Below are 22,789 nucleotides of genomic sequence, written 5' to 3'. Positions count from 1 at the left end.
AATCATTACGGACCAGCTCGTGGTGCGTTCACTGAGCCCTTCTTCTGAACCGTAAAAATACATTTTCATGCAAATTGCATACAAAAGTCTTCAAACTAAAACCATGGAACATGGTCACGCGTTTGTGCAACCAATGCAAAGACCTATCTAATATGTGTATTTTGCTTGTCTCTCCTACTTTCTATATGATTACATTTTTGAAGCCCGTGTCAAATTCCATACATTGACGCCTACCAGAACCGTACTTTTAACTGCAGAACCACGGTTGGCCAGTAGGGGCTGGTACAAAATATGGATGGTTGAGTTAACTTGGACACTGAACTGACCATGCTGGTGTGGACAAGAGTATGGATGTTCGTTTCTTTATCTGTGGTGGACCTCTCCTTCACAGGATTATGGAATTGGTTGGCATTAGTAGTTACAGAAATGTTGTGTTGTAGATTTTTTAAATAAATAAATAAATTTTAAAAATTGATTAAATTAAATTGATTTTTAGAAATACAACTGCACTTAAACGTCGCAACATCTCCTTTACTACTCCTCCCTCTGGCTCGTTCTCTACAGAATGTATGTTTCTGTATGTTTCACTGTTCCGCCACTGAAATAAATACAATATTACATTAATGTTAAATTCTCTCTCCTCCTAAAGCAGAAAATACATTACTCGTACATTAACAGTCCGCCACCGCGGAACCTTTCGTAGTTACTCTCCTTTACCACCGCCCGGACGTTAATTCGAAACGGACCAAAACATCCCGGAGCTTGGTAGACGTGGCTGTGGTTGCAGACAATGGCTGATCTTAAAAGCGAAATTCATGTTGACAACTCTATTTCCTCTCAGAATGCAAATGTACCTCCTCAACCTAATAATCCGCTGTCACGAAAGCTTAACAAAATACTGGAGACGAGGCTCGACAATGACAAGGTGAAACGGGAGTAGGTTTGGCTAACAGCTAACTAGTTAGCTGGTAGCCAAACCTATCAGTTAATTATACAAATCAAAAACTATAAAGTATTACATAACAGTGGAAAGAAGGCTACGGTTTCTACATACTAGTAAAGTATTCTTCGAGTAAAAGAAAAAAAATCATACTTTTTATGAAGAACAGCAGATATCGCATATTGATAAAAAGAACGTTCTGTGGCATACAAAGTTAAACTACACAGAAAGTGCAAATTACATCAGACTTTCCCATTATAATGGCAGTATTTCAAACTGTTTTTTAAATGTTGTCGTTGTTTTAGGAGATGCTGGAAGCTCTGAAGGCTTTATCAGTCTTCTTCACAGAAAACAGTTTACGTACCAGGAGAAATCTTCGCGGTGACATAGAGAGACGAAGCCTGGCGATAAACGAGGAGTTTGCAACGATATTTAAAGAAGTAAAAGAGGTAGGACCCACCATGAACAGATTTAGAAAAGCATTTTGTGTTTTTTGGTATACGACATGTTTTTGCAGCTTGTCGGAGTAATCATAATAATGAGGTGAACCAACTGGTATTAATTGATAACATGTCATACTATAGCAGGAATAAAGACAACACTTCAGTGATAAACATGCATCTAACCATGTTTTTACATTTGTTTGCAGAATTAAAGCACTTAAGTACATATTACTTATCAGTACTTAGTAAAAAGAAAAAACATGCCCTATGTATCACTCACATTGTTCCATTATTTACAGGAGCTTGAAAGTATCAATGAGGATGTCCAGGCCATGAGCTCATGTTGTGAAGAAATGACCAGTAGATTGAAGGTACAGTAAAAGTTTTAAAGTGTCCAGACACAATACTCGTTTTAGATAAATTAGCTCTCTTATCACTTCTACACAAGGAATAAATGCAGCCCACGCACACTTTCTGTCCTTCTGATAAAATAAGATTAGATGAGAATAAGATTACATTTTAGATTAAGTTTTCAATTTATTGGTCCCTGTGTGTTCAATCCCTGAGGAGATTACAATGACACTTACATTTTGCTTTAAAGTAATCTAATTTAGTCCTGTAACCAGGTCCAGACTTTTTCTTCATGATATAAAATACCCCATTGGAAGTAAGAAGATTTGCCTTCCAATACTAGTAATTCCCAACATGTAAGAAATACACAGAAGCAGAATGGTGAATTTGTGTGTATTAATTCCAGAGACTGTGGCACACCAGCCTCAGTTTTGACCATGAAAAAAAATATAATACAAGTAATGAAATTAAACAATTTTTTCCAATTTCTGATCTCTGTCAGTCATCCCACCCCCTTAAGCAATTGTTGTACTCAAAAAAATGCAATGAATCAGACAAAAAGAGTCGAAAAAGTTACTCATAAATATATCTTAAATATATCTTAAATGTATTTGCTTGTTTTCCACCAGGCTGCAAAGGAACAAACTCAAGATCTCATTGTTAAAACTAACAAACTACAGGGAGAAAAGTGAGTAAGAACTGTTGGTGTGTTTACATGTTTTGGTGAGTGAACTCATGTCAGAACCTTAAATAATCTTCTACAAATAAATGAAGCATCCATATAGAATAATTAAAAATACATATAGATACAAACAAGGTGAAGAGTAGACATTCCATTTTCTCCTTAGGTTCAAAAGAAATGGTGACCTTAATCTGTGCTTTTCATTTTTAATGAGCGATAGATGATAATTCACATGACTACAGCTACAGCTGTAGCAAGTTATTATTTTAATTGGCTTAATTTGTCATTGAAATACAGAAAATGTTGTAAAATTGTCAACTCTTGGATCTGAAGTCTCAAAGGCGTGCAGACATCTGGAACCTAACCTTATTTGTAGTAATATATATTGTTTTATTTTCAAATTAAATATACAGATTATTTCTTAAGATTAATAAAAATCTGTCTTATAGTAGGGATTTATAGTTTTATGCGGTCTTATAGTTGTGTTGCAATTTGACCTGTGACTCATGCAGCTCAGGTACACCTGATTTGAACAAGCAGTTCCTGTTTATAATGCACTGTGCCCTGTCCTCTGTGAGGTCAGACTAAAAACACTGGAGAGCAGCCCATTATTATGTTTTTACTCTCGATTCTGTCCTCTGAATTTGGCTAACAACACACAATGAGAGTCATCAGATATGCAGATGAAGCAGATGACTGGGTCAAAACATCACTAGTGGAGGAGAGTCGACGTGTCCTGGATGCTCACTGATTTGCATCTCCTAAAATACTGATGGATGATGTTTTTTTTCTTCAATTTTATTTGACATTCTGTTGCCAAAATTAATCTTTAGGTCCGTCAGACAGTCGACAGTGATGTGAAAGTACACACCCTCCTCATTCCTAGATAGTTTGTGTGGGGGTTGGTCTCGGGACTTTCATTAGCATTTGTGGCGTCTGTGACCTCCATGCTCACTGACCTTGCGAGCTGACACTTGGCAGCAACACAGGCGAAGATAATATAGATTTGTGACAAAAGACAGTGCCGACAGCTGTGATGTACTGCAGCAATTCTACGCTCTGCTAACGCTGCCTTCCCACCTAATGACAAAAGGTGAAATTGAAGGGGAAGTGTTGAGATGAAATGGTTTTGAATCCCACTGGGCTGAAAGACACCAATAAAAACCACCAGGTAGAACATACTCAACATCAATTAATAGTCACTTTGTTTGGAGCATGGATGTCCTTACAACCTTCACTCTTGCTTGCCCTACACTACATATCAGTTACATTGTAAATTGGAAGTTGGGTGATCATTATAAACCTAGTTAGGTCTGCTTCATGGGCATTATGTGCTTCAGTCAAACCCGATCAGGATGTGTGCACAACCTAGAAGGCCAGGCAGTAAGAAAACATCTCTAGTAAACAAGCGAGGTACCCATAGTTGCCGATCATGAATTGGGTTCTGTGTTTGTGACAATTTCCCCATGTTTGGGCTCTACATTACAGTTTTACCCCATTAGCCACCTATCATTTGCCACACTGCACCACTTCACCTCACAGTGAGAGGTTTTCAGGTCTCAGTCATTTGTAGTCATTGGACTTATGACACTTTTAACAGCTCAGCTAAGATTTGCGGCTTAATCTGAGGCTTGTGCTTATAAGGTAGCTCTACTGAGAGTGCAGTTTTTTAAAAGCGTTGTAATAATGCTTTTAGTGTGTGTTTACTCTCATCACAGACCAGCACCATTTGTTACTATGTTAGCTGCCTGTCATGGTGTCATTTATCAACTTTAATTTAACTGAGAGGAAAAACAAATTGCGGGCATTGTGGAGAAACAGGAAGTTAAAAGGGCCGGCCAATGAGAGCTGACAAGCTGTGTTTGTCTGCCAGCTTTCAGACATGGAGCTCTTTTGTTTGAAGGGTTAGTGTTGTCATCAAGAGCGCCAGCTATAATGAAGTGTACTGCTGCCCACCTGCTCAACTTTGCATATGCATTTTCTTCCTCTTTTCACTCTTTTTTTCATTCTCTAGCTTCTTCTACTATCTCCACCGTCACCTCCTCCTTCTCTAGCTTCTCCTCAGGTAGTTTGACTGGGCTGCATGCCAAATTGTAAAGTAAATTACTTAAGTAACCAGTAGTAAATAACTTCTGTATTTGTGGAATGTAGTCACATACAACTTTCAGTAAATTCCTTTTAACATGATGAAAGATCAAAAGTGAAGAATCCCTGTGTTTCTTTTAGACTACCTTCCATTCAAAGGGAATGTCACCGAGGGGTTTTCTACATCAGTCATCAACGAATCAAAAGCTCTTGAAACCCTGTAAAGAAAGATTGAGGACGTCTGAGTGGAATTCACTACCAGTGTATAATAGCACTTGAGACTCATTAGAACTCTGTGGGCTGTAAATGAGGGAAAGGCTGTGAGCGTGACTCTGTGCTGTCAGGTATGACTGGCTCTGACTGCTCTCTTTGATCACTGGTGTGTGGTTAACTAACAGCTTTTTGGCACTGCGAACGTTTCCGCTCTCTTTTGAAACAGTCTCTAATTGTTTGAGATGGATGATGGCACCACTTAGTTTTCCACTCATTAGGTGCGGGGATGTGAATCAGTAACTAGCTGTGTGATTTACAGTTTTGTAAGAATTTAAAGATGGTGAGAAGGTAAAGGCTTTAATTGACTTTTTTGACTTTTATTTAATGAGTGCATGTTTCACAGAGATCATCCAGTAAAAGTCTGCACTGGCAACGTTCACCATTTTGTGATTCATTAGTGAATAAAAAAACTGCAACAGTCACCTCAGCTCACATAGTAACAATCTCCTCTTTTGGGTTTTTATATTGATGTTTTGGTGAAGATTCTAACGATCATCATGTGTTAAACTGCAACAAGACAACTCTAACCTTACACAAGTTTTCAGTTGATGAAATCCCTGAGTACGTTTCTATTTGACACGTTGTCTCTTTTCATAGCTCATCTGTACAGTGTGACACTGCCACGCTCACTCCAGCATGTTGCCTCTCTCTGGTATTTGGTAATTGTAGTCTGGAGGAGAATGTGTCATGTCCTGACAGTGCTGTAGACCAGAATAATGCTGCTCTATCCTTCCCTCTCCCTTCTACTTTTTGTTGTTACAGCTCCAACTCTCCTGTCTTTTTTCCTGTTCCTTTTGTGATTTATACTCTGGCAGAACAGGTCTGCTCCTTTTGGTGTAGGCACAGAGAAAAAATAACTACTTAATCTTTTTGCAGAGTTTGGGAATGAATCGTTGTCTCTGTTATAGGCTTTACATGGATAGCATGTTAATATGTTTGGCCATGTGTTGATATTGGGGCTGTCAGAGTCTGAATCAGATTTTTCACAGTTGAGTTTTGGATTAGTCACAATGAATCATGATTAATCACAATCATTGTTGAGCATTATTATTCATGGTTAATCCAGATAAGTCAACATTCCTGACAAAAAATACAAAAGTTTTTTCTCTGTATACTGATGGAGCAAAAATGACTTGAAAGTACACAAGTATAACGCTGTAGTTTCATCCATATGGTGGATTTAAGTCATTAAAGTTGGGTTGTGGTGTGTAGAACCCACTGAGAGTTGCAAGTTCAGTCTACAGTCCATTGCAATCTAGCCATCAGCTGTCAGCTGTAGACTTATTTACTCCCTTGTGCTCAGTGAGGCTGGTCTAACATAAACCGACCGGCTAACCTAAAGTTGAAGCCATTGAGTGGAATTTTTAAGATCCATGTACTTTGTGAAACAAAAACCTTTCCACAGTAAATAAAATATGTATCAGTGGTGTATTTGAGCAATAATGAGTGTATAGATGGTGACATTTTTGGCTGTACAGTGTGCGCTCACTTGAGTTTGAGGCCGCTGGTGTTACTTGTGGAGGAAATCATGCACTTAAATAACTTGGAGGGTTATTGTATTATATTGTATATTGTAGTATAAATCTTGTCTTGACCAAATCTTCATTTCTAAAAACCAATGCTTCGTGAAGGACAATTCCAAATAATTTATATCAAATGTGTCTCAGTCTAAAAAGGTTTATGAAGCATTTTAAATTTAAGAACCACTGGGCGACCAATCAATTTCCCGTCACATTGGGGATCAGATTAATGTTCTGTGCATTTCTGCTCCTTCCAATTTTTGCTGCCATGTAAAAATAAAACCTAGACAGCCAAAAAATGATGAAAATAGTCTTCATGGAGGGAACCAACCACTTTCATACTCTTTGTGTTATTGTGTGCTGCATAGATTTACATAGGAGTGACAAAATCTCATCGCTTGACACCAGTGTCTCATCGCTCAACAGCTTTAAAAATTTTCTTTCTTCAAGTTATTTCTCATTCTAGTGTGGGTGTGTGTCTACTATCATTCACATGGAAAGTGTTTCTTTAATTAATGCGTCTCTTTGTTCAATTGACTACCGCATTAGCATAGCTGGTTATAAATATACCACTGTAATTGTTTTATGGTATCAGGCTCCGTAACAGTCTGAGGTTTTAATTATTGTCAAATCAATATTTCATTTTCCTTTGTGTTGGAACAGTGATGCGTGGGGCATTAACTGTTACTGGAATGAAAGGTTTCACCTCTAAACGAATCAATAATTTTAAGTGCTAAACAGCTGGTTTTTAAAGATATTTATTTTACTTTAAAGTAGAAAAAACAGTTTAGTCTAATAATGGTAGCTTTTTCAAATACGAGAGATGTTTCTTTGACTCTGGTTCAGTGGTTATATGTGGGAGGATGTTCATATTAATTCTCAGTATACGGGGGTCCTCAACTTACTTACGACACAATGTTAACATCATAATCTTAGACAGTGGTCCCAAACCACCGGTCTGTGGGTCAATTGGTACCGTGCCGCACAGAAAGAATGTATAACTTACATTATTTCCACATCTGTGTGTGACTCACACTTGATGCATGTCAAGATACTTGCCTCAGTCACTACCTACATCCACTACTTTCTTAAAGGGTCTGCTCTGGCAGGTAAATACATAATGCATTACCACTAAGTTGAAACCCCAAAGTTACTTTTTAATGTATGTAGTTTGTTTCAGGCAACTGTAAGTAAAAGTATGTCACAAAAAAGCTTTTCTAGGTTAATGTATTCTTACACTGTCTCCCCCAGGTTCCATTAGTGCCACTGGTTTTTATGATGACACTGAGACCATGGTTTGAAGTCTTGTTTTGTTTTTCTCTGTATACACCATTAAAACCCCTGAAGGCTAGGAGCCAGTCGAGCTGCAGCCTCTTTGTGTTGACTTGCAACAAAGTTTTACTTAAAAACACTGAAAGGGTAAAATACCCAGAGGTCCTGTTTTTGAGCCATTCAGAGAAAAACCAAATCACAGAATCCTCCAACAGATTTACAGCCTTGCTGCTTGATTCAGAGACAACAATCAAACACTTTGAGATGTTTCTTCTCCCACACCATAACAACCTGGTGATTTACTGATCTTGTCTCACTATTACATAGAGGGATAGAATATAGATGAGCTGGTTTACATAGAGAAATTGGGACAGACAAAGGACTAACTGCTATTCTGCTATCCCATGAGAGAGTTCTCTGTTTGACTCAGGCGGTTGCCATGATCACAATTGTGTGGAGACATTTCTGGTGACCCTGATAGAGATCAGTTTGCCGCTGTTGTTAGTGACAAAAGCTGCACTATCCAGATTCGTTTTGTCTTTCCCGTCCTCTACATGTCCCGCCCTGTTGTGTGTCTGCACGCCACATGAGCCAAGTTAGATTTGAGGAACATGACTGCCATCTGCTGCTAGGTTTAACTATTACACCACAACTAAGGTGAATTAGTTGGATCTTGATCTTCGCAGCAGCCCATTCACAATGACATTAAATCATCAAAAAACCTTTATCCACATGAAATGATACCTACACACAGTCTGCAGATTTGTTGGCTAGAAGTTGATGAAGACAAAACATAGCTTTCTTAACAGTTCCAACAGTAAAATATCATTGTAAAGGTCATTTTACAAAAAAACAAAGCAATCACAAAGCTTTTCTCCGTCCTCTCTCAGTCATCGCCTGGAGGTGAGAGCTCAGGTCGCTCAGGCTTTTCTTGCAAAATTCCAGTTAACTCCGGAGGAGACTGCATCTCTGCGAGGGGCTCGGGACAATCCCATTACTGAGGTATACTCCATTCTGGTGCTACCTTCAGTAAATCTCAACTATCATTGATTTTTATAGTAAAAGGCATATGAAAGTGATTGTTATACTGTATTGTGAAGTACATGTATAGTATTGTTGTATCAGTAGTGAAGGAAGTGAAAGTAAAGTTTTTTTATTTTTACTTTGCACACAATGCCTCTACACACAATGTGTAGAGGCCATTCAGTTTCAGACAGATTTCCTAGATCATTTTCATTGATACAATTTTGTATTTGTAAAATTATTATTTTTTGCTATATAAAAAATATTATAGGAATCTTTTGTGTCAGGCAGCAGCTTAAAATTTGACTTGCTGACCAAAGTCCTGACCTCTGATGAACAGAAAAAGCAGAACAATTACAATAAATATGTCAAATTGATGGTTTTTTTTTTTTGTTTGTTTGTTTTTTTAAGGACTTCTTCAAAGCTCTCAGTCGAGTGAAACAAATCCATGAAGATGTCAAAATCCTACTGAGGACCAATCAGCAAACTGCAGGGTGAGTTCTGTATTAACTCGATGAACTCCACTGCACCTGACACAGTTACCTTATTAACCTGTCTGAAATCCCTGGCATTTATTTTGAACTCAAACAGTGTAACAGTCGAATCAGATTAAAAAAAAGGGGTAAAAAACATCCGGGTGTAGTGTTCATGTCCCTGACTCAGGGGATTTGACTCTATTATTAAGTAAGTCATGAGTATTAAACAGTGTCTTGGATTTTCGTGTACTTGTTTCAGGTTAGAGATCATGGAGCAGATGGCCGTGTTACAGGAGACATCGTATGAGCAGCTGTATCGCTGGGCTCAGAGTGAGTGCACTGCTCTGATTTAACACCACCTTTACACTGAGGGATAGAACTGAGCGACTCTACCCTCCTGGGGCACATGTTCTCCATATTTATTTCATCGGTTTGTGTTTTCAAAGATCATTTATCTGGTGCGTTTCTTTTACTAGTATACGGGCCTCCAAAAGGCTTTTTGTCATCAGAGGATTTGTTAAACAGTCTAGTTTTTTTACTATTTCAAATAAACTGTTACATATAGGCATCATGTGAGTGTCTATAAATAAAACTACATTTATATAGTCATACATAGTCAAACGTGATGGGACTGACTCGTTGCTGAATTGACTCCCATTTGTTAATTTAAGATTTAAAAATGAACCTGAGTCACAGGAGTAGCTTCAGCCACATCTTCATCAATTTCTTAATTTATATACATCCTACAAGATGTTGTTATGTCACATTGTTTCAACAGAACCTTTACTTGTCTGGAGTAAGTTGACCCACTTTTTCCAAAACCTAAGAAAAATGGCCTCTGCCTGTTGATTGTTTGTACTGTGTGAATCACAGGCAGACAGAGTCCTTTGTCGAAGCACACTGGAAACTATGATTGGGAAATGTTGCTGATTTGATTTATGTCTTGTCAACAGAGTTGCCATAGTTAAAAACATTTTGCAACACTGAGTGAAGCATGACAAAGGCTTTGTGTGTACAGAGTGTGCAGTTCACTCAGATAGTTGGAGTAAAGGGTCCTATAAATGCTATGTGGACTAAATGTATTTCTCTCTTTTCTCTCCTTGTGCACAGATGAATGCAGAGCACTGAACCAGGAGACATGTGATATCAGCCCTGTGCTCACTCAAGCCATGGAGGCCCTACAGGACAGACCAGTCCTTTACAAGTAACTGACACTGGATGATTACATCAGTGACTTTATTTAACTATATTTCAATGGCAGTGATATGTGTCTTGGAATAATAACAGCAGCTGAGTTATTTTTCAATTATTTATTAATTATCCAATATATTTTTTACATTCCATGTGGGCCAGCAGAGCTACAAAGAGTATCCTAATGGGATAAAACAATTGACAAGCAACTGCATCTGTTTCCTATGGCAGAAAAATCATACAAGAAAAACACAGTCAATACTACTAAGATTGCTTTTTTTGGCAGAAATTACCTAGTAAGTAAAACTGTAAACTGAGAACTGTGCAAAAAAATTACATCCCTAATAAGAGCTTTGTAAATGACATGTAAAAGTCTGCCTTTTTAAACCATTTAATCCACTTAACTGTTTTTTATTTACCATATTTACTGTTTAGACTTTGCCAATGAATCATATAACACACACCAGTTTACAAATATATTTATATAAATTATTAAATTATATTTGTTTATGCTGTGTTTTTCCTTGAATGGAGAAATCACAAATGAATCAAGATAATACACACTGCTAGAATGAAAGAAATCTAATAACACAAATTAAAGAAAATAAATTACAGCAAAGGGAGAGAAATCATTAAACATAATTGATTTCCAAATCCATCCTTCCATCTTTAAACAAAGGTCTACAAGGGTTTAGTGGGAAGAAGGTTTTGTAGTATTTAAAGGGCCATCCACATTTTCACTGCAGATTTGAAAATTACTCTGTTCTGTCTTCAGTAATCAAAACAACATCAGAGTGAAAGGTTTCCCACGTTACCCAACGTCAGTTTTTTCAGCCTGTATTCTCGGAAATGCACCTGTCACACTGCCCAGAAAGTGTCCAAGGTCATGCGCTGGCTGGTGATGTTTGGGCTGAGAGCGTGGGGACCAGAGGAATCTTAATTTGGCTCTATCTTCTGTTTAGTCTGCCACACAGCCTCACACCACAAAGTAATCAAAACACCCTCAAACTCTTCCCGTTTTGGAAGAGTTTACTAGAGTGTTGATTCAAATATTGTTAGGGCCTGACCTCCAACATGCAGTCAGCACTGAAAGCACTGAGACTACCATATTTTCACATGGCAGTAGGTAGGGAGATTCAGTGCTGATTGTCAATTTTATCTGTGTTTGTTCAGGTACACTCTCGATGAGTTTGGGACAGCACGCAGGTGTGCAGTGGTACGGGGCTTCATTGATGCCCTCACCCGCGGTGGACCAGGAGGAACTCCTAGACCTATAGAGATGCATTCTCATGACCCTCTTAGGTAATTTGTTCCCAGTGAATCCAATGTATTTATTGTGTGCTTAATCAAGGTTAATCGTCATTGCTAAAAATGGAAAAAATATAAACCTATATATATATGTATATTCCTGGAACACAAAGAGAAATAACAGAAGGTAAAATTATGTTTTACATCTGCTTTTTTGTGTGACTAATGAAATTATTAAATTAATTGAATAATAATATAGAAAATCTCAAGAAAATGATGTCTAAAGCTATCTCAGTCCCACTTGAGATCGACTGTTGAACGTGTATTTGTACTAAGACCCCTAATACTGTCTGTGTTTCCTTTGTACCACATTGTGCCTCCATCTTCCTTCTGTGCCCAGGAGCTAAATGAGTAGTTTTTCTCAGAAAAACCTGCCCTGTTCAGAGCACACAAAATCACCTCCACTTTATAGGAGACATACACAGTTCTGAGAACATGAAGTTCTGTCTCACCACCCTATGTTCTCACAAACAGACCTACAGGCTTGTTACACACAATAATTTAGCCTTGACCTCGCTCTCTTCCACCGTTATGTAACAACAGAAGCTGTTTATGTGTGAGGTAAGTGAAACACAATGACCCATGCCTGGATGTAGTTGTGGTCACAGCGTGGAAAGATTAGCCCTGAGTTTGGCCTCACAGCTGTGTATTGTATAATACAGCGTGTTTTGCTCTCTCTCTCTCTTTTTCTCTCTCTCTCTCTCTTTTACCTAGGTATGTTGGAGATATGCTGGCCTGGTTGCACCAAGCCACCGCTTCAGAGAAAGAGCATCTCGAAGCCCTGCTCAAACATGTCACCGTTCAAGGTAAGATTTTTCCTATTTACTAATTATCATTATATGATCCAAAAAATTCAGAAACACAACTTCTTACCTGTTAGTGCTGGATGCTTTTTGTCTAAATGGCTGTCAATACAACCTGGTCTTAACATACAAGAAAGACTCTTGTTTTTTTTTTTGTTTTTTTTAAACAATCAAAAATAAATTGTTCATGCAAGCAATGATCAATGTAATTATGCTTACTTTTAAATTGATCATATGTTTAAATAATAGTCAGTTGTTTTCTCTTTTTCCTAAAGGACTGAATGCGTGTTTTACTGCAAGTTGTTTTTAATAAGTTCTTGGAAAGTTTGTCAGAAATTTTCCTTCAAGCTCAACATTTGTTTTAATGCGTTTTCTTACATCAGGTGTAGAGGAAAACATGCAGGAAGTGATTGGACACATCACTGAAGGAGTCTGCAGGCCACTCAAAGTGAGCAGCTAAATTTCTTTTCGTTGTGTTGAGCTACTGGATACGTCTAACAGTGTAGGTCCAATGTATTTCTGTGACATAAATGTGGGTTTTGTATCCACCCTCCAGGTGCGGATAGAACAGGTCATCATTGCAGAGCCAGGAGCGGTTCTACTTTATAAACTGTCCAACCTGTTGAAGTTCTATCACCATACCATCAGGTATTTCAGTATAAGCAGAAATGGGGCTAAAAGGGTGAGTGATTTGTTGTCTCCATATGTGGCCCTGGTTAACTGTCCAACGTCTAATTCATGTTTTGCCCAACGGCTGCTGGGCTTGGCTTCAACCCCTCGGCTAACTCTGAGTGCAGCAATAGAAAATGTTGTTGTGGACAGCATATATAAGGCGTATATTAGTATATGTCTTTGTCACTCACCGTTCAGTACAGGATGTCCTTTCTGATCACACACATATTGAAACATTTAAGTACACCTGCTTTTAGGTGTTATTTTCAGAATGTGTCAAGAGATCACCACAGTAATGCAGATATAAATTGCAACTCCTTGTTTCCCACGGGGCACAGTGTTAACAGAACACAGTTTCTGTTTGCATTCAGCAAGTAGCTCAGCTCAGAACAGCACCTTCATTTCACATTCAACCACGGGGCACAGTGTTAACAGAACACAATTTCTGTTTGCATTCAGCATGTAGCTCAGCTCAGAACAGCACCTTTCTTTCACATTTTAAATTTTCATTTATCTCTGCTTTATTATTGAACTTCCTTTTTTCAGTCTTTCTTCTACCTTTGTTATAAGTTCATTGCCTCAACACTTTGGTCTGCTAATCCTCTTAGCTTGTTTGTAAATGAAATTCAATTTAATACAGTTTTTAAAAAATGTATTTCTTAACTCAAAATGGGCCAAATTGTGGTAAAACGTTGTGAACTACTATTAGAAACCTATATAAACACTACGTAAAGAATGTATTTGTAAAATACTGGCTTCAGGGTGACTCGTAAAGTGAATTTAAAGTAACCTTTTCATTCTACTGTACATTATCCCTTTAAAGCCAGAATATAAAAATGCCACATTTTTCTGTTTATTAGGACATTATTGGACATTCTGGCAACTTTTTGCTCACAACAGTAGTCCTCTTAGAATTAGAATTCCATATTACTCCAGCACTCTCATAGTGGTAAGGTTATAACATAGGAGAACAGAGAACAGTGTAGGGCAGAATAGACAGCAGCCATCTCTTAATCTTATTTAACAGGATGACCGTGTTGAATAAAGAAACATAGCAAACACACCTGCTTTTTGAGTATGAATCATAATAAAGAATTTAAATGGTACGTTTTGTGTTTGGTAAGTTTAGTTAATTTCCTTCTTTTTTCCATTTCTGTCTTTTTATTTCTCATCTCTCTCCTTCCACCAGTTTGTCCAAAAGTCCAAAGGAAATACACAAAAAGTCTCTTCCCCTGCACACACACAGCAAACCATGGTTTCTCTTGATCTGGGCCAAAACCACCTTTTATGATGGGGCCAATGTTTGGTCTGTTGCACTGAGGCACATTTCACACTTGTTATTTTGGTTTGAAATAAACTAAAAAGTCTGAAGGTCAGGACCAACAAGGTAGCTGTTCTGTCTCAACGGAGATGAAACAAACATAAACATCTGTTGAATAAAAAAAAAATAAAAAAACAGCAGCATACAGCAGCGTTCGTAGTTCAAGACCCAAAAAACCAACAAGTTAGATGAAAAACGGTGTGAGGACTGTGGTTGTGGAACAGCTGGTAGACTATCTGTGTAGAGCCAGTGGGTATTTGAATGACGAATACCGTAACTTTATATTTTAGTTGAAAGTCATAGCTGCTGTAGAATCTGACCTTTGTATAACGAGCTGATTGATCTAAATAAAGATAATTGGTTAAATAATAACCATATGCCTGCCTTGTTGTCGTTTGATCTCTGTCCAGCGCTATAATTGGGACCAGTGTGGCTTCCTTCCTCATCACTGTTGAGGAAATGCACGTCCTCAGCAAAAAGATGTTTTTCAATAGTCTGAGTCTTCATGCAAGCAAACTCATGGACAAGGTATTTCAAATGTTGTTCCATCAGCACTCCACTTGAAATCATTGCACAATTCAACCAGTATTCACAGCCATCTCTTAAAATTGTCAAGGGTTTTTACATTATTCTTATCCACTTAATGGCTTCAGAGAAGCACTTAGTCACCAAAAAAGACAAAAATGAAAGAATTATTTAAAGGTTTAGCTATATACAAAGCTTGCCAAGTTTCATCTTAGTAAACATCATATTTTATTCTGTATTATCTTATCAAATACTTCCTTAAAAACAGTCCTGCCTTCTGGCCAAAGCACCATATCACCATTTAGTTAAATTGGCATCCAAATATACCTCAGCACGGGCAGTAGCTTCGCTACATTTCATGTTCACCCTTTGCTGATCAATAGCAGTTAGGGGAATTATCCCTGTTGCTTGGTATTAATCAAATTGGAGGGCCTCTGGCCATTGTTGTCAATTCCAGTTAATGCCAGAAACACAGTCTTCTCATAATTGGCTCCATTAGGTCGACAGAGGTGTCCAGGATCCAGCTCTGGGTCTTGTGTCCAGAGACAAGTGAAATCAAAATCCTCTCAGTTAAAGGAGCCACTCACTCTCAACGAGCAGCACCTCAGAGTAGCAGCAGGAAGCAGTTATATTTCTATCACATTAAACATTACTACTTGGATAATATGAAAGGCTTTTGTCTTTCTTGAAACACACAAAGCTCTGATTACTTACATTTCCCACCCTTTTTTGTTGACCCAATTCTGCACTTTCTAACCTGGCAGGTTGAGCTTCCACCCGCAGACCTGGGACCTACAGCCTCCCTCACGCAGACACTGACCCTCCTCAGGGAGGTGCTGGCCTCCCATGACTCCTCCGTAGTACCTCTGGATGCTCGTCAGGCTGACTTTGCACAAGTAAATACACATTCCCAACATATATTCTACAGTAAAGATTTATTTTCTTGGGGTGTGGTAACTTTTTTTAGCCTCAGAAAAAACGCATTGCATCTGCAGCACCACTACTAGCCAGCAGGGGCTAGTCCTGAAACAAATAAGCAATTTAATTCTATGGGGCACCGGCAGCAAGAACATCACCGGTCAGAGTGGTGATTTCTCAGTGTCAGAGTTTTTGTGTTTTCTGTGTGTTTACATTTGCAATATTTAGTTAGCAAACAAAAATGTTACCTGTTGGATTTCTGTGGTGTGTATTTTATTTAACTGATATTCAGACCATCTTTAGGTAATGGTATACATGATGGCTGCAGAGTCCTGCCCAAGATTCTTTCATTGGTTGAGACTCATGATGATGTCGGTCAATATACTTATAAAATTAAATATAATTGGTTAAATTTTTGTTTTTAAAGTTACATTTTCTGAATAGTTATACAACTTGATGAGCTAAGAGTTTATATCCTGACAGCCCAGTGAGTGAAGCTGATCGGGAATGGTGTAGAGTCCAGATGCTATAAACAGGGACACTATGGCCGCCTTATTCACCATTTGAAGTATTGTAATAAAAATAAAACACTTGTGAGTCAAAGCCTAAAATGATACCACACTACAGTAAAAAATCATCACAACAGAAACATACTGAGTGCAGAACTTCATCTGCTGTACCATTCTCTGTCTCTCCCTCAGGTTCTGTCTTGTATCCTGGATCCTCTGCTCCAGCTGTGTACAGTTTCTGCTAGCAACCTGGGCACGGCCGACATGGCTACCTACATGGTCAACTCCCTGTACGTGATGAAAACGACACTAGCTCTCTTTGAGTTCACCGACAAGAGACTGGAGATGCTGGAGTTCCAGGTTTGCCATGACTTTAAACTAAGAGCGTGGAATCAAGAGGGAATGTGATAGGAGTCGTTGGAAATATAATAAACAATTACAAGGGCAAACATTTAATGAAAACAAACTGTAGAGCAATTTGATAAGTCAAAGCTTGTCTGTCATTATGTTTATTGTTATGACTGATGAGTTTCTGCTTGTCACATTGTCGTTACATGTTGGGCTTTAACACTATACTTTCCCATTCATTAACAGACATACAGTCCATCTCCACAATAAAACATATGTTTTCCTGCACCATGAAAAGAATGTGCGTCACACGTTATGGTTCATGCTGGATAGTGTCCAATGGTTTTCTATTTTTAGCATGTCTTTTGTAATGGAGTACCACAAGAGCTGCTGTGAAAGTTTCATTATCAATGGCACACTGAATCTCCATTAAGCACAAGTGCCATCGGCTAACAAAGCTGGAGTAGGATTGGATTTTACCCATTCTCTCTTTTTGCCTCCTACAATTTCAGATCGAGGCTCACCTTGACACGCTGATCAACGAGCAGGCGTCCTACGTGCTGACCAGAGCTGGACTGAGTTATATCTACAGCTGTGTCCAACACTACACTGCTGAACAGGTCTCATACCAATAAATTCACTTTTTTTTTTTCTTCGACCCTTTTCACACAACTAGCAGACAATTGTTGTCAAAATGTTGTTTAGGCGGGGTAATATTACTCGTGTCCTCTTTTATTATTCAGTCCTATCAATATTATCTAGTATTATTTAGTCCTAACCATCTGGACTTTCAGATTTTAAATCTTTTCCACCTATTGTGTAGATATTTAATTCCAATCTATTGTCCTTCAACTTCTTTCTATCTCTTGCTCATTTTGTTCTTCAGATAACCTTGAGCTGGTTTGTTTTTCAGTTTTTTATCTTTTGGCCAAACTTATTTTTGGGAGTGGAGTTCAACCATATTTTTAAGCGTTAAATGTTAGAAATCTTATTTTAGCTACATTAGTTTTATATGGACATTTTTACTATGTACTACTTATCTGACTTTATTCTCTAAAAGAACTTTAACAAATGTCTTGATATTTAAGTATTATAAATATTTAAATATTAATCATATGTTTATACAGGCATTTTAAGGTCGACATTATAAGAATGCTAATGAGCTTTTGAAACTTTGTTAACACATGAACTAGTCATAAACCCCTCACGCCTTCTTTTCGTCTGCTTCACAGTATTTGTCTTGATGGTTACGGCGTAATTATTGGCTTTGTTACAGAGCAAGGCACGTCATTATATCCTGCATTGTGTTTTATTAGCTTGTGCAAACATGTCCTGTTCAGATGAGAGAGCCAATGCCCTGAAGTCTTTGGTCCGTCTCACTACGCCACTGGGCTGACTGACTGAGACCCATAGTTGTGGTTCAACATGTGACTGTTGAAACCTCAGGTCATGTGGGGACACACCACACCCTTCTGATGCAGCTGTTGCTGTTCCTGCAGTTAAACACTGAGCTCAATGGAGAGCTGTCATTCTCGGCACACTCCATCTTTCCTGGGGTGGCCTGTCTTGGTTTTTTTTTTTCTCTTAAAATAGTCTCCTGTTTGCAATAATTAAGTCTGGTTTTTGACACTCAGCAGCATCGCATATGTCAAATGCACGAAAACAATCTCTTTTTTAACTTTCCAGGGTCACATTTTCCTTCTTGATGTGTCATTCGAAGCTTTGTTTTTCCTGGTTTTCAGGGATATACCAGGAGTGGATAAAAAAATCATAAAAAAAAATGTTTATGATCCAGAAGATGAGTTTGTAGGCCCCTAATTTGTGTGTAAATGTGCGCATATCTCCATAAAACCAGCCCCAGCACTTTGGCAGTGCTTCGACCTTTGCACTTACGCGTGTTTGCTGCTTTTTAATGTTGGCAGTAACAGTGTTTTAGCATGACTTAATGTTGTCTTTCTGGACTGTTAAAGTCAGTTAATTGCCTTCGGCGTATCTTCCGTTGATAGTGGTGAACTGTATTTAGTCGGTCCAGTGAACAGCAAGGTTTAGGCAGCAGTTTTTTTCCCATTTTATTAGTTTTTATTTTTTACAAATTCTTAATCTCACTCAAATTCTTTAGGTTTATTATTTTAGCCTGAGTAAATGCCAATAACAAGAGCAGAAATTGTGGTAAGTCTTTCATTTGTACAGCTTAAAAGCAAAGGGGACACAAATATGACTAATAAATAGAGAAGTATTTTTTTATATTGCTTAGAGGAGGTAACAGTGAGAGCAAACAGATTATTTTAAATAAGTATGTCTTCGCAAGTTTGGTCCTGACTAATGGTTCAGCTCTTATGTAGACAGGTATTTCCTACTTAAAAGCCTCATAGTCAGGATCTCAGCCTAATGCACTGGTGAGTTTATAGTAACAAAGAACACATTTCCTTCACATCAGTAGCAAGCGGAAATCTGCAAGAATCAGGACAGTATGTTATCCTGTGTGAGGTTTGATCATATTGAAATGAACTGACCTTCATTTGTTTTCTTTCAGGATCACTGTTGTGACTCGTTTTTCATCTTATTCCAGAATGGTTTTTGCTTTTGAGTTACCGTTATCTTACCGTTAGATAAGTCTGTGCTAATCTTTAGCTTTATAGCCAAATGGATCTGCTTTACAATACTCCACACTACTATGGTTTGGGAGCTAGTATTCAAATGACCAGGCTAAAGTGATCCACCTACATTGAAAATGTTAAATATATATTTACTTATATTACCTGAACATTTTTAAATGTACAGTGTATGTGATACATTTTGTGATATACTTAATCACTGACTTTACTCCTCATCAGCTCTTAATGTTTTTTATGGGTCAGTCAATTCCTCTGTGTTTTTATTGCATATATTAATGAAAGGTCATCCCACTTACTCAGTGCCATGTATGAAACATAAATAGGAAAGAAAGTCGTCAGGAGAAAACCTTCCCTCTGCTTCATGCAGACCTCAGTCTTGAGCTGAAACAGTTGTTTAATTGCTATAATCTGAAGTTAAAACTTGTTTTGTCTTCTCTGTGCCAGGGTCCACTGTCTCTCCTCCCCAGCATGGACAGCTCTTCAGTCAAAGCAGCAATGGTGAGTCACTGGACTTTTCATTCTTTCAAATTACAAAAAGAAAAAGATAAAACTGTAACACAACTGTGACGATCTCTCCAACATTAGGTCCAGTTCGACCGGTACTTGTCTTCACCTGACACTCTGGTGATGCCACAGCTTAACTTCCTGTTGAGCGCCGCCATCAAGTGAGTTTCTATCTTAACTGAAAAACACAATTTTTATAAAAAAAAAATAAAATCCATAGAACGAGCAGTGACCAGAAAATGTGCTGCCTGCATTAATTTAACAAGATGCCATGTGATCACTGGTGCATTCTAATCAAAACACTCAACTAAATGCACAGCCAGTTTAGATGCTAAATGGCCTGAGCCGCCGTCACAGCGGGCGAGCGCCGCATTTGTCTCACTGATCAGAAAGCGTGTGTGCTTTTAGCTCAGTTCATCTGCTACATTGGAGAGCTCTCTCTGTGAGTCACGTTTACTGGGAAGTACAGCAGGTTTGTGGAGCACTATGTACCTCAGGTTAATGTTCTCTATTAATGGACATGGGAGGACTGATGGGCAGGACGCCATTAATTATCTTCTGGTCCATTTCTCACTCACACTCATGCCCTCAATGAATTATTCGTCCCTTTTTCTCTTTTTCTCCTGCTCTTTCTCTGTTTTCTGCTTCTCTGCTCACCTCAACGCACAAAAACCGCCGGGCAGCACTCAGATGTGTTCTCAAAGTGCTTTAATAATGTGTTCCGCTTGAAAAGACCTCCTGTAGTACCAGATTTTGTGCAAGTGCACTCCGTTTGGAGTAAGGTGTTTCACACTGACTCTACTGTGGGGGTGGTTCTCTGAGGGCCAATTAACTAGATCCATCTCAAGAGGGTGAATGGGATTCAACTGAGGCGATTGCACTGTTTCGCAAAGGCCTCACAGGGTTTCTCCTGCCTGTCTGCTTTTCCTCTGAGTGCAAACTTGACAGTATATTCTTTACTTCATTCACTCAGACTGTATGGATGTAGCTTTGTTATCTTTTAAACACCACTAGAAGTAGATAGACACAGATAGACATTGGCAAATTTTCCTCCTAAGACTTATGTCCGTCTTGACTAAACGTTACAACGAAGATTAGGTCTGATCATAAAGACATGGTTCTGTAATTCATTTGTGTTCATTTGTTTTGAACTGATCTGAAACCACTTCACTGAGACTCATCCTAAAACGATGTGGTGCATCATCACAAAGGTTGGAATTCAGATGTTTACTCGACTTTTAAACAGACGTGGAAAAAAAATTAGTTGTTTAACATCTGTGTTGTGTTTCCAAAATGTATAATAGTTGCCATATTTTATATATTTCAATTATAAAATATTTAATATTGTGGTAAGAAACATGAAAAGTGTTATTATTATTATTATTATTTATTTATTTTATTTTATTATTTTTTTTAAACAGTTTACTTAAAAACCTTTGTTGACATTTCTGGACAATGTGGCCTTATCCACTTTACCTGTTTGGGAGTCTTCACTATCACCTTCAGAACAGACTTAAGCCTCTGTGGTTAAATTCTTTGACTTGTTGATGGTATGTATCTAATGGAGTAACTCTGATGGAGAAAATGTTTTTGACTTTTTAATTTTTGATGGGGACGTTTAAATAAGGATGTATCATATTTGTGTCTGTGGTCTCTGAGTTACTCTCCTTCCCTCCTCCAACCAGAAATGTATCTGTCTGTTGCCAGTATGTCATAGATCTAGGGATGAAAGTGAATGTTACCCCCAAAATATACTTGTAGTTTACCTTTTGTGGATCTATTTGAACTTCTTACTGACACTTCCCACCTTTATTATCATATTTTGTTCCCTTTTACCTTTTACTTTACAGCTCAAGAGAAACAGTTTTTCTTTGTATGCAGAGTAAATATGTCCGTAGGTGGCAGTGTTCAACACCTTCTGCTCTGCTTTATTTCCAGCCAGTATAAGCACAGAAAAAAGGGCAAAATAATCATTTGTTTCCTGTCCTGGAGAGTGAGAAATTATGTCTGAAGTCTTTGTGTTGTTTGGAGTAAAAATCTGAAAGAATTCCATCTGTCTGTGCAGGGAGCAGATTTTTCGTCAGTCAACAGAGCTGGTGTGCCGAGCCTACAGAGAGGTTTACTCAGCGCTGACCAGTCCCACTAATTCCTATAAAGACCCAGAGAACCTGGTGCCAAGGTCTCCACAGCAGGTTCAGACGTTACTTTCCTGAGTGAGTCTGGGAAAGTCCCTGATGAACCAAGACACGTGTTGACTTGCTTTGGTGATTGAACGGGTTTTATACAGTGGGATTAATATATATGTATATATATTAATATATATAGGTTTTATTGGGATGGGGCAGAGGGGGGGTGTTAAAGCAGGGAAATCTGGGATGTGGGAGTCCAGGTTCCCATCAGGAAGAATGTTGTGTTTGTATGTGTGATCCTTCTACTTTCACTGCTGGAGGCAGCCAGCTTGTTATTTTCTCTGTGAGTCACATTAGTCTCTTGGTTTCACTTTTCACATCACACACCCTGTGTAGTGTCCATGACTGTATAAAACCATGTGTTTTTGTTTAAGTACATTTGAAGTAAATTAAAAAAAAGTAAAAAAAAAAAAATTTCAGCTATTCTTCCAAAACTTAAATGAGAAATGATAGCCTCAATGCTAGGATGTAGCTTAATCAAGTTGTGTTTATTTGATTCTCGGCTTTTCTGAGTTGCAGGGATAAGGTGGAAAATCTGTCTTACCGTCCTGTGGTTTTTCAAACAAAGTGGACAGTGCTGACGAAAATGTGAAAACAACTTTTGATGAGGCTGACTTTAGTCATTTCCCATAAATCCTACGGTTAAATGAATGTTTAGAGCGTTAGACTCCAGCCTGGTGCGTCAGAGGAGAATGATTTGTTTTTTTTCACTTGGACCTCAACAATAATACATGTCATTTTATTTAGAGTGTATCCAAGAGTTATGTTTTGGAAACTACAGTGTTTTCAGTAACCAGCGTTATTAATTATAATTATTTAAT

General features: G+C 38.2%; 1 protein-coding gene across 1 annotated transcript; it reads left to right on the top strand.

Moving 5' to 3' along the window:
- The first annotated feature begins 557 nt into the window (after positions 1-557).
- cog6 (component of oligomeric golgi complex 6) lies at positions 558-22,409 on the top strand. The gene is made up of 19 exons (XM_008309066.3): positions 558-925; positions 1,246-1,389; positions 1,683-1,754; positions 2,364-2,422; positions 8,457-8,568; positions 9,001-9,083; positions 9,325-9,395; positions 10,176-10,269; positions 11,430-11,558; positions 12,279-12,370; positions 12,751-12,815; positions 12,924-13,015; positions 14,771-14,888; positions 15,650-15,781; positions 16,505-16,672; positions 17,173-17,280; positions 19,720-19,773; positions 19,861-19,940; positions 21,845-22,409. Exons 1-19 carry the CDS (start codon positions 791-793, stop codon positions 21,990-21,992), a joined length of 1,956 nt encoding a protein of 651 aa, XP_008307288.1. The 5' UTR covers positions 558-790; the 3' UTR covers positions 21,993-22,409.
- Positions 22,410-22,789: the final 380 nt, after the last annotated feature.

The sequence above is a fragment of the Cynoglossus semilaevis genome, chromosome 4 (assembly GCF_000523025.1).
Source record: "Cynoglossus semilaevis isolate Cse_v1.0 chromosome 4, Cse_v1.0, whole genome shotgun sequence".
Classification (NCBI taxonomy): domain Eukaryota; kingdom Metazoa; phylum Chordata; class Actinopteri; order Pleuronectiformes; family Cynoglossidae; genus Cynoglossus; species Cynoglossus semilaevis.
This window is presented reverse-complemented; position numbering and strand designations above follow the sequence as displayed.